Source organism: Bicyclus anynana, chromosome 15 (genome assembly GCF_947172395.1).
Source record: "Bicyclus anynana chromosome 15, ilBicAnyn1.1, whole genome shotgun sequence".
In the NCBI taxonomy this organism is placed as follows: Eukaryota; Metazoa; Arthropoda; class Insecta; order Lepidoptera; family Nymphalidae; genus Bicyclus; species Bicyclus anynana.
The window spans coordinates 12,416,187-12,430,242 of record NC_069097.1 but is presented as its reverse complement, the minus strand read 5'-3'; the positions used below and the strand labels follow the sequence as shown (position 1 = coordinate 12,430,242).

The 14,056-nt window shown below is 35.9% G+C and overlaps 1 protein-coding gene across 1 annotated transcript in view; it reads right to left on the bottom strand.

Moving 5' to 3' along the window:
- The window catches only part of LOC112048382 (protein cueball), a 42,870-nt gene that overhangs the window by 19,450 nt on the left and 9,364 nt on the right, over window positions 1-14,056 (bottom strand). The window contains exon 2 of the mRNA XM_024085893.2: window positions 342-735. Within this exon, the coding sequence (XP_023941661.2) occupies window positions 342-735 (394 nt within the window). The remainder of the gene's footprint in view (window positions 1-341; window positions 736-14,056) is intronic.

Genomic DNA, 14,056 nt, shown 5'->3' with positions numbered 1-14,056 from the left:
TTGTTTGATTAGCTGTACTTTTAACAGTGTGTTTAAATTTTCTTCAGACCTGATGGTGCAAAAACTTGATAACCCCTCGAAAAAATTAAGGGACTGGACATTCTCAATCTAATGGATATTACTGGCGTAAAAGAATATGGAATTTTCCTGCTAAACACTCTGTTTTCATAGACAAACGATCATCATACTGCCTCTGTTTTCATAGACAAACGATCATCATACTGCAGGACATAGGCCTTCTGTAGGGACTTCCTTTTCTGCATCCAGCGAATCCCTGCGACTCGCTTGATATCGTCAGACAAATGATACTGAATAGCTATTAAATAATTTGTGTAACTCACCCTCTACAACTATCAACAGCAATATCCCTCGGTATCTCATCGTCCATCTTTATCAAGAGGTATCCATAGATGTTCTTAGACCTCGGCCACAAAGATATCCAGTATATACTCCTTTCGTTAGTATCCGTCCAGAACATCTTTCCTGACACAGGGTCTATGGTAAGACCTTGAATATTTTCGGAAGACCGTTTTCCAACTAACGGCTGGTATTTCTTCGTGAGGAGATTATAGCTGAATATTGACGCGTTGTCGTTCTGTTTGTCGACAAATAACATCATGTGGTGTACAGCATCATGCGCGAGCGCGGTCAGCTCTCTAAACCTGACGCCTTCGTCGTTTGTTCTTGTTTTGTTTGTATAAAATTCTAATTGGTCCCCAGTCGTGATTGCGATGTCTGTAACAATAGATATAACAATCAGATATTGTCACAACATAATCAGAGCGATTGTGTTTTGTCTATTTCTAAATTAATCAATAAAATCGAAATGTCTGTTATTTGTATGTCAGGCTGCAGAATGCAGATATAACGCATATTTTACCACACTTAGTATTATTAACCCACGGTGACGCCCTTACGGTTCCATAAAGAGTCTACGGCAATTACACAATTATAGGAAAAAAATACTTCGTACAATTATGGTTCACACACAGCTATGAAAAAAAATCTTATTTGTCATAACTATATACGTTATCAGGCGTGATAAGTGAAACCAAAGAAAGGCAAATACCATGACCTGTATTCTCTAACTTGGTCCCTTTTAGACATTGAACGCAAGTGTAGATCTTGGTACTCGTTTTCCGTTTTCAGACATTGAAAGCCCTTTACCCTTTCTTTTTAATAACTATCCCCATCCGTATAAAATATACAAAACATACTATTTTGAAGAATAAGGATGCAATATTAAATGGTATGTATTAAAATCAAATGTTGACTAAACCCTCCGAAAAACATCTGCTTATAACCCAACATATTAAAATAACAAAAACGGTCACCCTTTTGCTGACCTTGATCAACGTGCGATTAATCAACAATAAAAAAAATTCTATATTCTTTAGGCAAGATGTTTAGTGGATGAATTATGTAACTTCATTAAGAAGTAGAAACATTTCAGTTATTGATTGTATTTTGGCAGCAGTGCATAGCGGTCATCTCGTGACCATCTCAAAGACCTTTTGTTTACGTTAGTCACGCTTATGTAATTATCTACTAGTATATCAATACTAATATTATAAGGAAGCATTTGTTTATTTAATCGCGTTAATCTCTGGAACTACCAGTGACATTGTAAAGGTAGAATTCGGTTCCTGGTAGCGGGTCGTGCGACCCACTGCTTAGTATGAATTATAATGGAGCACTTTTTTTTTTTTTTTTTTTTTTTTTTATTCTTTACAAGTTAGCCCTTGACTACAATCTCACCTGATGGTAAGTGATGATGCAGTCTGAGATGGAAGCGGGCTAACTTCTTAGGAGGAGGATGAAAATCCACACCCCTTTCGGTTTCTACACAGCATCGTACCGGAACGCTAAATCGCTTGGCGGTACGTCTTTGCCGGTAGGGTAGGCACTAAACAAACGCGGTCGCGAAACACTGTTTCGGGATTTGTTTAGTGCTCATACTAAGCTGTGGGTCGTACGACCCGCTCGCGGTCGCAGGTCGCGGTCGCGGGTCGCGGTCGCCAAGAACGGAATGCTACCTTAATAATTATTAAGGTATTTATGATTGAGAGTATTAGTGGCAAATTAATGCTTGGATGGGATTTGACTATTATTTAGTACTTTCATTACATTTTGTGAAGCTACTTGAAAACTAAATGGAAATTACTATGAACTGATTTCTATTTATTGATCTACTCCTTCGAGTTTATCGAGACTAATAGAAATTCCCAAAGCCCGGGACTTGTGTCCCGGGTTAGGTTAAGGAGTTCCTTTAAACTAGTTAACACTTCCTTCTCCGCTCGTGGTATTCTCTCTGCCCAGCCAAATCTAATATTACAAAGCCGAAGAGTTTGTTTGGTTGGACGCGCTAATCTCAGGAACTACTGGTCCGATTTGAAAAATTATTTCAGTGTTAGATAGCCCATTTATAGAGGAAAGCTATAGGCTATAAAATTTCCCCGTATTCTTACAAGAAAGGGAACCACGTGGGTGAAACCGCGCGGCGTCAGCTAGTTTGGTACTAGTATAATCCTCCAAAAAGCTTTAGTTACCCGTTTTAATATAGAACTTGCTCACGTTCTAGCGTTTAAGATTTTTTGAGTAAATATACAAGTATGGATTCATAGAGGAATCAGTACAATGTTCATATAAAATAGCTGCAGTTCTAGCGAATAATACTTTTCATGCATACATTATAAGTGTGGATTCTAAGAGCAGTAAGTAGGTACATTGTTAAGTTTCATCACTTATACAGTGTAGCAACAGGCATCGCTCGTAAATCACAAGGGTCACATTGTAACAAAGGTCAAACATTTAATTTATTCGCTATCACAAACCGTCAATCTGACAACGGTTACGTTTTTCATTTAAAATTGAAAATAACCTTCTATTTTTGGTTTACAGAATGCATTCTCAAAGAATTCTCCGTATTTATAAAGTTTGCATTTTTATTTGTAAGAATGCCATTGACTTATGGGAGTTGACGACCGAGTTACATGCTGATGTCAGTGAGATGTTACTGCATCTAGAGTCTCCAAATGGTCAGAAAGACTGTGTTAGGATCGCCTAACACAGTCTTTCTGACCACGTCCGACCACGGACCGCGTGGCGTGGCGCAGTAGTATGCGCGGTGGATTTACAAAACGGAGGTCCTGGGTTCGATCCCCGGCTGGGCAGATTGAGATTTTCTTAATTTGTTCAGGTCTGGCTGGTGGGAGGCTTCGGCCGTGGCTAGTTACCACCCTACCGGCAAAGACGTACCGCCAAGCGATTTAGCGTTCCGGTACGATGCCGTGTAGAAACCGAAAGGGGTGTGGATTTTCATCCTCCTCCTAACAAGTTAGCCCGCTTCCATCTTAGACTGCATCATCACTTACCATCAAATGAGATTGCAGTCAAGGGCTAACTTGTAAAGAATAAAAAAAAAAAAAAAGTCGGGGATCGAGAGTCCGGTACCTTTAACATTACACACCTTTTTAGTCTAGTTTCAGAGTAGTTAAAGCGCTCTTAAAAGGTTTTTGCAAGGAACACAAGCAAGCAAATTGTTACAATAATGTGTGACAACACAGTGTTGTGCGAGCTTGTTGTTGTTTCTTGCTTACCAAAATTTCTTATATGATTTACTATACTAAATAAATAGTGAGAAAAGGTCGGAAAAATATGTCAATCTTTTCTATTCGTCTCTATTACTCGTCAACTCATCCTCCACTCCGTTTACACACATTTCCTCTTTCACAGATTCCAGCCATCTCCTCTTATGTCCTTCCACTTAGACTTTCAACATTTTTCTAGTAATACGACTTTCCTTCTTACCCATTACATGTCCATACTGAGCTAACCTTCTGCTACTCAATTTTTCTGTCACTGGCGCCACTTTCAGACTTCCTCCTAAATACTCATTCCTTATTTTATCCATTCTTAGCATTCCACTCATCCATCTCAACATACGCACTTCGTTACCTATGCTTACGTAATAAGGTCTTATTAATTTGTAGTTGCTTATTTGTAACTAGCCGACGCCCGCGACTTCGTCCGCGTGAAACTCAATGTAAACTTTCAACTACCCCTATCATACCCCTACCCTACCCCTAGCCTACCCCTACCCCTACCCTACTCCTACCTACCCCTACCATACTTTTCTGGTTGATTTTTTACACCTTGTGTCCGAAAAACCCAAATATCTTACGGAACCCTATTTATTTCCAAAATAAAATTTAGCCTATGTTACTTGTGGATAATGTAGCTTTCGAATGGTAAAAGAATTTTTAAAATCGGTCCAATAGTTTTTGAGCCTATTCATTACAAACAAACAAACAAATATACAAACAAAGTTTTCCTCTTTATAATATTAGTATAGATAATGGGAATTTGGGCCCGTATCATCAACGTCAGGGTTTACACCAAGAAAAATACAGATAAAAACATGTCACTGACCGTATGCCATGTTTAGCGTGAAAAACAGTTTTAATATTTTGTTTTGGTATTGAAGAACCAGTTCCTTGAATGTGAATTAATTACCAACTACATATTTCGTTTTAAAATAAATTATACCAAAACTTTTTCTATATGGGCAAACTTCACGGCATTTCCGGGCTGAATGTTTAAGTTGTTTTACAAAAAACTAAAGCAGCATTCATAGTCTAGTTATACACTTAACTATATCTATGCTAATATTATAAAGCTGAAGAGTTTGTTTGTTTAATTGCATTTCAAGCAAACAAAAAAGAAAGAGAATAGCTTTTCAAGCGTCAATAGCTCGGTAAGAGTGGTTGGACTCATCACTGAGGGGTGGTGTTTCGATCCCTGCCCGTTGGTCTATTGTTGTACCCACTCCTAGCACAGTCTTTCCCGAATAGTTGGGAGGGAATATTGGTCATATTATAAAAGTTAAGGCAATATTCTTAAAAAAATAATAATTGAACGCGCTAATCTCAGGAACTACAGGTCCGATTTGAAAAATTTTTTCAGTGTTAGATAGCCTATTTATCAAGGATATTATTCCTGTATTCCCACGGAAACGGGAACCACGCGGTTAAAACCACGCGGCGTCAGCTAGTTATAACATAATGTATCTATGTACGTCAGTAGTAGGTACATACGTAGGAAAAAATATTAAATTAAAGAATTATAAGAAAAAAAAATGCATTTTATTTTTTCTTTAATTATTTTGCATATTCATAATATACCTACAGGTTCTCAGCACATCGTAAATTGCACTGAATATAGGGATTTTTGAATTTTGGTGAAAAATGAATATAACTTAAAAAACGAAAAATTTCGGCTAACATATATTTCGTTCTTTCAATAGGCCTTGATGGCAGCTATCAGCAAAGTATATCGTACTATTTACGGGACACCTGTATGTAATGAGGTAAGTCTAGGTATCGCAGGCTATTCTATGAATTAAAGTACCTGCTGCTATCAGCTAGACCTGACCCGGCGGACTGCGTCATTTTACGCCACTGTTTACGATTAAGTCTGCTGACGTCACAGTCGCCCGTCTCTAGAATATTAGCATATCTAATGCGCGCGCGCATTTTAATATCGGTTTTTCAAGAATAAAAAGATTAATAATCCATTGAAAATTACATTCTGAGAAAGACAATTTGTTTATTTTCCGGCATTTCCACTACTTTTTCATGTAATTATTATTGGTTGGTAAAAGTTACAATTTTGATTTTGATTAATTAGCCTATTTACCTATTTTAAAATAGAAGTTAAAATTTTAAACAGATTGCTTTGGCGATAACTTGAATTTCCCAACGATGCGCACCTTTCATTGGATCTCTCAAGAGGTTTTTATTAACCCACCTGTTAGAAGATTATTCAGTGGAATATTCTACAAAGTCTTGACTTCAATAACTAATGACACTCTGAACTTAATTGCTTAAATACTGGTAACTATGTCAATCACAAACAATAGACTTAAATGTAAAACGCTCACCTATACACAATACAATGGACTGTTTTTTCCAAATGATTTCCTTCATTTCATTTATTGCCGTGATAGACCAGTGGATATGGCCTCTGCCTCCGATGCCGGAGGGTGTGGGATCGATCCGATTCGAGGCATGCACCTCCAACTTTTCAATTGTATGCATTTTAGGAAATTAAATATCAAGTGTCCCAAACGGTGAAGGAAAACATCGTGAGGAAACCTGCATACCAGAGACTTTCCTTAATTCTCTGCGTGTGTGAAATCTACCAAGCCGCATTGGGCCAGCGCGGAGGACTATTAGCCTAAACCCTCTCATTCTGAGAGGAGAATAGAGCTCAGCATTGAGCCGAATATGGGTTGATAATGATGATGATGATGATGATGATGATGATGATATAATATTTAATCACTAAGTAACAGAGCCCTGCGTATTTACCTGCATAGTTCCTGTTTCTATAGGAATATAGGGATAAATATAGCTTAGCCGAGCATAACAAACAAACAAATACCTACTTTCGCGTTTTTATTGTACTAACCACCTTTCATTGGATCTCTCAAGAGGTTTTTATTAACCCACCTGTTAGAAGATTATTCAGTGGAATAGTCTACAAAGTCTTGACTATAATATCTACTTTCGCCTTTTTATTATACTAACCACAGACGGTCAATTAGTCTCACGTTTCTGAAAAGCAAACGGCAGTACCCACGCGGCATACTATACAAGTCATGTACGCAGTGACTATATGAGATAGAAGACTATGTGAGAATAATTGACCATTTGTGGCTAGCATTATAAGTAAAGATTGGAATAGGATTCGAAAGTAAATAAAATAATAATATGTATTCAAACAACGCGGAAGTTTAATGCGTACACAATTATTTATATTTAGTTACATATTCATAGACCACAACAGTGCGGGGTTTCCACATTTTTTAGGGTCAAAACAAAGATACTTGTAGTTTTTATGTAATCTATATATCTTAATTAATTTATACTTATAAAGCTAAAGAGTTTGTTCATTTGTTCGGTTGAAAACTTTATTTTCTTATTTTAGCTTATTAATGTAAAATTCGAGCGGATCATCAATGAAAAACCGGTCAAGAACGTGTCGGGTCACGCGCAGTGTAGGGTTCTGTAGATTAAATTTGCAATTTAAAATCTTATAATTCACAAAAATACCAGCGATACCCCACACTGTACCCATACAATGGTATTTTTGTCTAGGATGATTTTTATTTCGTCGATCTCAGATAGATGAAATAAAAATCATCACACTTTACATGTAGGGAAGGAACTGCATAAAAAATATATTTCAACATTTTAACAACATTTAAACCGGGAACAGACAACCAGACAGGCGGACGGACATGGCGAAATTATAACGGTTCATGTTGACTACGGAACCCTTTTTCACCCCTTCCGTTTATGCGCGCTGCCACAGAAAACATAATATGTATGGCGCTGCGTAAATGGTTGGAGTTATACAAAAACCATAGACGTAATTTAAAAGTTCTAAAAAATAATTTACTTCAGCATATTACTCGTATGAAATTTTAAATTTTATTAATTTTTCTCCACATTAAGGTGACATATGACAATATTGTCTTAGGCTTTAATTTATTGGATTTTTACGGGATGAAAAGTAGCCTATTTGTTAATCCAGAGTAAAATCTATTTCCATGCCAAATTTCAAACATCCAACAAACATACATACATACAAACTTTCGCGTTTATAATATTAATAGGATTGTATTTTTCTCTCATTTATTTATTACTTCTTTTTTTTAATTTTTAACAATATAAGTATAAATAAATTATTAAAAATTTATAGGATTATTGTTAGCTTCGTTTCTGTATAGTTATAAGATTTCCTGTGCTCTTGTAGTCTAAACTAAGTAACCATTCGAATAGGCGAGAATATGTCTATATTTTAAGCCTGTTTCAGCATGGGTTTCCACGCGGATAGCATTGCCAGGCGTCCGGATAAAGCCGGACATAGTTAGGCTTTTTGATTAAGTGTCCGGCCGAAACAAACGGCGTCCGGCTTTTTCTAGGCTTTTACATTTTTAGAACTTAATTGTTACTAATGAGAAAATGAATAATTGAATAACCAATGATATTAAATTCTGTTCGATATAATTTACATTTAATTAGAATTTAACAATATTTATAACGTAACAGTCAAAAAAGCTTATTTTACATACATCTTTTTGTCATACTATGCCTATAGAGACACAAAATCTTCAATAATGTGTCCGTATGAAACTGCCCGGCCTTTTCACCCTAATGTCCGGCTAAACTGACTAGTCTGTCCGGCTATTGGGCTTGGCGACCTGGCAACCCTACACGCGGGCAAAGTCGCGAGCGTCCGCTAGCGTTCTATAATTCCGAGATATCTGCGGGATATCGCAGATACCATGGCGGAAGTTTTACTGTACCACTGACAGATAATACCTACCTACCTGTTACGACGTATTTTATCAGCAACCAATCGATAATAGCAACAGCAAGAATAGTTCCGGATTTGCGGTTTAAGTGATTGGTTTTAGAAAAAAAGTTATAATGAAGCATTGATGCGGATAAAAATCTTTTATTCAATTTACGTGTAAATGATACCTTGTTTATGAATTACTAGAGGACGCACGCGACTTCGCGTTGAATTTAGTTTTTCACATATTCCACGGGAACCATGAATTTTTCCGGGATGTAAAGTAGCCCATGTGTTAATCCAGAGTAAAATCTATATCCATTCCAAATTTCAGCCAAATCGCTTTAGTAGCCGCATCGCAAAGGAGGAAGAAACATACTTACATACACACCAACTTTCGCCTTTATAATAGATAGAGGGGAGATAGAGCCTAAACCCATCATTCAATGGAGCGGTCTTATGGTGATAATGTCTGTAGCGATTACTATGAGATGACAATGGTGCTTGTTGCAATTTATTGTCCTCTCAAATTGAAGATAGTCACTAGTAGTCATATACAAATAAACAATCTTGACATTTCAGAAGTGCTCTTTAACTAAGCCTACTTGATATATATGAATGTAGAATTTATTATTTTGAAATTTTAATATTTAGTTTATTTAGATGCACTAGGTTAAAACGCCGCTGACTTCAAAAATTGGCTGAAAATTGAGAAGTCAAAAAATACTCAATAATACGTTTGTCGGTTAAAGAGCTCCGTAAAAATATTTTTTTTTGTGTTGAATGGTATAAAAAACAGGCAAAAACTTCTAGTTTAGTATAAGATAATATATACTCGTACCAAATTAAGCTCGTTTTTCTCAGAATATAATGACAGACAGCTTTGTTCGTGAATTTGAGTGTATTACTAGTCCTTCTATAATTGGTCTGAGTATCAGTTATCTACTCAGACCAATTATTGTATAGGACTTGCCTCGCTAGACGTTACTTTTCTGTCAAAGTATATGATCAACGATCTAATGCGATTATAAAATCTGTCTCCATAGTATCGATGTTAATTAGTTGTAATCGTGTTCGTCGGTTAAAGAGCTCCGTAAAAATACCTTTTTGTGTAATCGAATTATGTAAAAAAACGGGCAAAAACTTCTAGTTTAGTATAAGATATATACCAAATCTAAGCTCGTTTTCTTCAGAAAATGACAGACAATTTTGTTTGTGGCTATGAGTATGTTACAGGTCCTTCTATAATTGGTCTGAGGTTATCTACATCAAAAAATTAAAAAAAAATGTAGTATATACACCTATATATATGCAATTTGCGGTAAAATAATTGGGTACAATACCTACCTACTACCATAACCAGAAGAGGAGAATTTTACGACAAATATATACATAGTTATTTGCAATATTTGTTCAGCTTTGTTTATTCAATATTTTTTGCGTGAATACCTACTTACTGCTTTGTAATGAAAATTTCTTCTTTTGTTACGTAGAGCATATACGCAAATAGTATCTAAGATGTATATCTCTCTCATTTATTTATTTCTTATTTTTTTTTTAAATTTTTAACAATATAAGTATAAAATACAAAACATTATTAAAAATTTATAAAAAAAAATCCACCCTCCCGCTGCGGGACATTTGAGTGCCCAAGCAACCGGTGTGAGGCTCCAGAGTGAGGAACCTCCTCACAATACGCGCCGTCTCAAGAATCACTGCCTTTTGTATCCGACTCTTGATCCAACAGTTAAGCGAAAGCTTCTTAAGGTGTTGGTCGAAGCTTTTCGCTATAAGACCATTGACTGACACAACTATCGGAACAATAATAGTATGTTAGATATTATTATACCTTACAGAACGTATTATCAAAATTGCAATTAAGTACCTATAATAATAACAATTACATTTTTAACTGCACATTTATTTACACTACACTAATTTCGAATGGACAAATAATGAGGTTAATTATAATTACTGCATTAATCTAACTGATACAAGTGTTTAAATTACAAATTATACATGTAACTTACTTAATAATAAAATTAAATTATGTCATTACATTCTTAAATTGCCCTTAAGTAGTTTAAATATCTTAGGCCAAAACCTACATACTATAGAAACACTTAAGTTAGATAGTCACAAGGTGATATTAACTTTCTAAAAACATTTAAGAATAATTCGGATGAAGATAAGCGTTGAAATAAGTGTACTGCGATCAACTGTGTTATACGAAGTACGAAGGAATGCATTTGATAAATAAGGGTCCATTTGCTACTCTACAAATAGTAATAAATATATAATAATAATAAATAATTTGTCTCTATAAATATTTCTCAACAAATAAATAACAACGAACATCTAATTAAAATGTTAGTTATCATTAGTTTTTGAGAAAATTCCAGATATACAAACTCTACACTTCTAGTTTTTTTTCTCTACTTTTTTTTAGTTTTGTAAGGGTTATTTCAATCGATTTACTTATATATGTACTAAGGAACATTATAAATATATATTAAATTATTTAACCCCGTACCTACCTATTTTCTTTTTTCTTAATTATCTATGTGTGTGAAGTCTGCCAATCCACATTTGGTGGTGCACTAAGGCTTAACCCCTCTCATTCTGAGAGAAGACTTCTACTCTACAATGAGCCAAATATGGGTTGTTTATAATGAATGATGACCTATTATGGGTCATTATATTCTCACTTGAACTACGCGGGTGAAACTGCGGGGCGTCGATTATTAAATAAATAAATATACTCAGAGGCACAATTATCCGCCCACTTTAATGTGACGCGAGAGTATTAAAATGGACGGATAATTGTGCCTCTGAGTATATACATATAAATACGGAATTAATACAACTCCTTTGAAGCAAATGACAATAATGTATGAGTATACATATCGTATATCTCTGCAAGCATTTGCGTCATCCGATCAATATGTCCATTTTTCGGCTCATTACCAACGCATCAGCGTAACCCTATTCCCATCTATTGCCTTAACAACAACATAGTCAAGGAGTCCACACACAAAACTGACCTAAACATATAAAAAAATGCCTCCTTCCTGGTTAGTGGACATAGTCCAGTACAATACGAGTATAATAACTATGTATAACTTTATAATAAACTTCAAATTAGCGTTTCACTGCCATCTCAGCTAATGTTAATTAACGTTAATAATAAAGTGTGTCCATAGTACAAGATGATGGCGTGCTAACTAAGAATTACTACAGTTTATATAAAGTGACTAATTACTGTACTAATTGATTTAATTCGGAAAATTCTCCAATTGCTTTCATTAAAAAGATTGTAGTGGTATATTTTCGGAAAATTAGTACTAATACTCGTATATTTCTTCGCAATTCATTTCTATATGTGTGTCTTTTCTGAAATATAAAGCCTACACATAGATTATGTTTCATATACTTTTTTTTACAAAAATAGTAACTATTTTTTATGTAGTCTTAGCATAGCAAATAATCATTATGGCACCACATCTGGTTACAAAGATCTCTTCAATTATTTTAGTATTTTTTTAAAACATAATATTATAATTTTCTTATTTGGATTGGTAATTAAGTCATGAACATATTTGCAATGCAAACAACATGCACATAATTTATGTGCTGTTATATTTATCTGACCTAGAATTATAAATATCAGCGATGCAAATATTAACTGTCAGTCATCTGGTAATTATTTTATGATAAAAAATGATGTGTTACCGGTATCATTTTTGAATACACTATCTCTTTGACTATAACCCATAGAATCTTGGCGTACGTGACTGGAAGCTCCTAGTAAGCAAATACTTCGGGCGTCGTATTTCAAAGGCTTCTTGTTCATATACTGTCTGTATGTACGTACTAGAAAAGAAATGCAGGTTGGCAGATATTTTTATACTCGTAGATATGATTTAATTGTAAAGTCTTCGGAGACGCCATCTGACATTGAAAAGGGATCTGAATTACTGATGAGAAAACAAACAAAAATGTATAACTTTTTTTTTTTTTGTGTTCAGTTACATCTATCAGTGATCAGTCGCTTGACTATAAACTGAATTTTTCATAGCAGATCATGTTTCTAGTTAAAGGTCACTCCATTAAGTGACTCTTCGTGTTATGGTCCTTTTTTCGGGTATTACTGTCCACCACATAATTCATCCACAGTGGATCGCTTTAGCCTTTTGGTCTTACCAGGCGTGATAAGCAATTTGGCAAGACTATTTGTGTGTTCTTGTAGTCTGCTTTTGTGTTTTATGGCGTACTTTCTTATTTCTTCCTTGACAGTCGGCATTTCAAGATACTCATGCATGTCTGCTGTTTTGGTGAACCAGGGGGCGTTTAGTATTGTGCGGAATACTAGGTTCTGGTATCTCTGGAGTATCTCAATATTGGAGTGACTGGCTGCGCCCCACAGCTCCAAGCCATACGTCCAGATTGGCTTTAGAACACTTTTGTACACGAGTAACTTGTTGTTGAGTGACAGTCTGGAGTGGCGGCCGAGTAACCACATTAAGGATGTAGTGCGAATACGGAGCTCCTCTCTCTTCTTTTTTATGTGAGCCTGCCAGGTTTGCCTTCTATCTAGATGAAAACCTAGATATTTAGCTTCGTTGCTCTGTGGTAGAGTCTCTTTACCAAGTTTTATCTCTGGGCAGTTTTCGGGTCTAAGTGTAAAAGTGACGTGAGTAGATTTGGATGCACTGGCTTTGACTCTCCAAATTCGCATCCACTGGTCTATGTCATTTAGGTGGTTCTGAAGTTTTTGTGATGCCACTTTGGGATTTGTGTTACTACTTAGCGCCGCAGTGTCATCAGCGAACGTTGCTGTGAGGATACCTGGCGTATCAGGCAAGTCAGCAGTATACAGGGTATAGAGCACTGGTCCCAACACTGATCCTTGCGGGACACCTGCTTTGATTTCGTAAAACTTAGAGCTGTCTTCGCCCTCCACGACTTGAAATATTCTGTCTTCCAAGTAAGATTTAAGCAGAGTGTAAATGTTGTGTGGGAAGTCCTTTTTTATTTTATATAGTAGGCCTTTATGCCACACTCTGTCAAAAGCTTGTTGAACGTCTAAAAAGGCCGCCGAGCAATATTCTTTCTTTTCGAGAGACTGTCTTATTTTATTGACCACTCTATGTACTTGCTCGACAGTCGAGTGACCTTCCCTAAATCCAAATTGGTGGTCTGGTATGAGAGCTTCTTTTGATATGTGCGTTTTTAATCGTTGCAGAAGTAACTTTTCGAACAGCTTCGACAACAAAGGTAGGAGACTGATAGGTCTGTATGATGATACCAAGAAGTGATCTTTTCCAGGTTTTGGAATCATGATTATTTGTGATATTTTCCATATCTGTGGATAGTACGACAATCTTAGTATACCATTAAAGAGAGTTGTAAGAAAGACAATAGCTTTTTTTGGGAGATTTTTAAGGACTTCTGCGGTTATTAAGTCGAAGCCTGGTGCTTTTCTATTTTCGAGATGTTTTATGGCTCTCAAAACTTCGGCCGTAGTAAAACTTTTGACAGGAGGACTTAGTTGGAGGTCGCTACATAAGTAATTATCAATCTCCGTTTCATTGTTGTAAGTTTCGTCACTATCGTTTGGCGTAAATATTTTTTCCAAGTATTTGGCGAACACCTCCGCTTTGTGCAAGTCTGTTTTTGCCCAGATATTTCC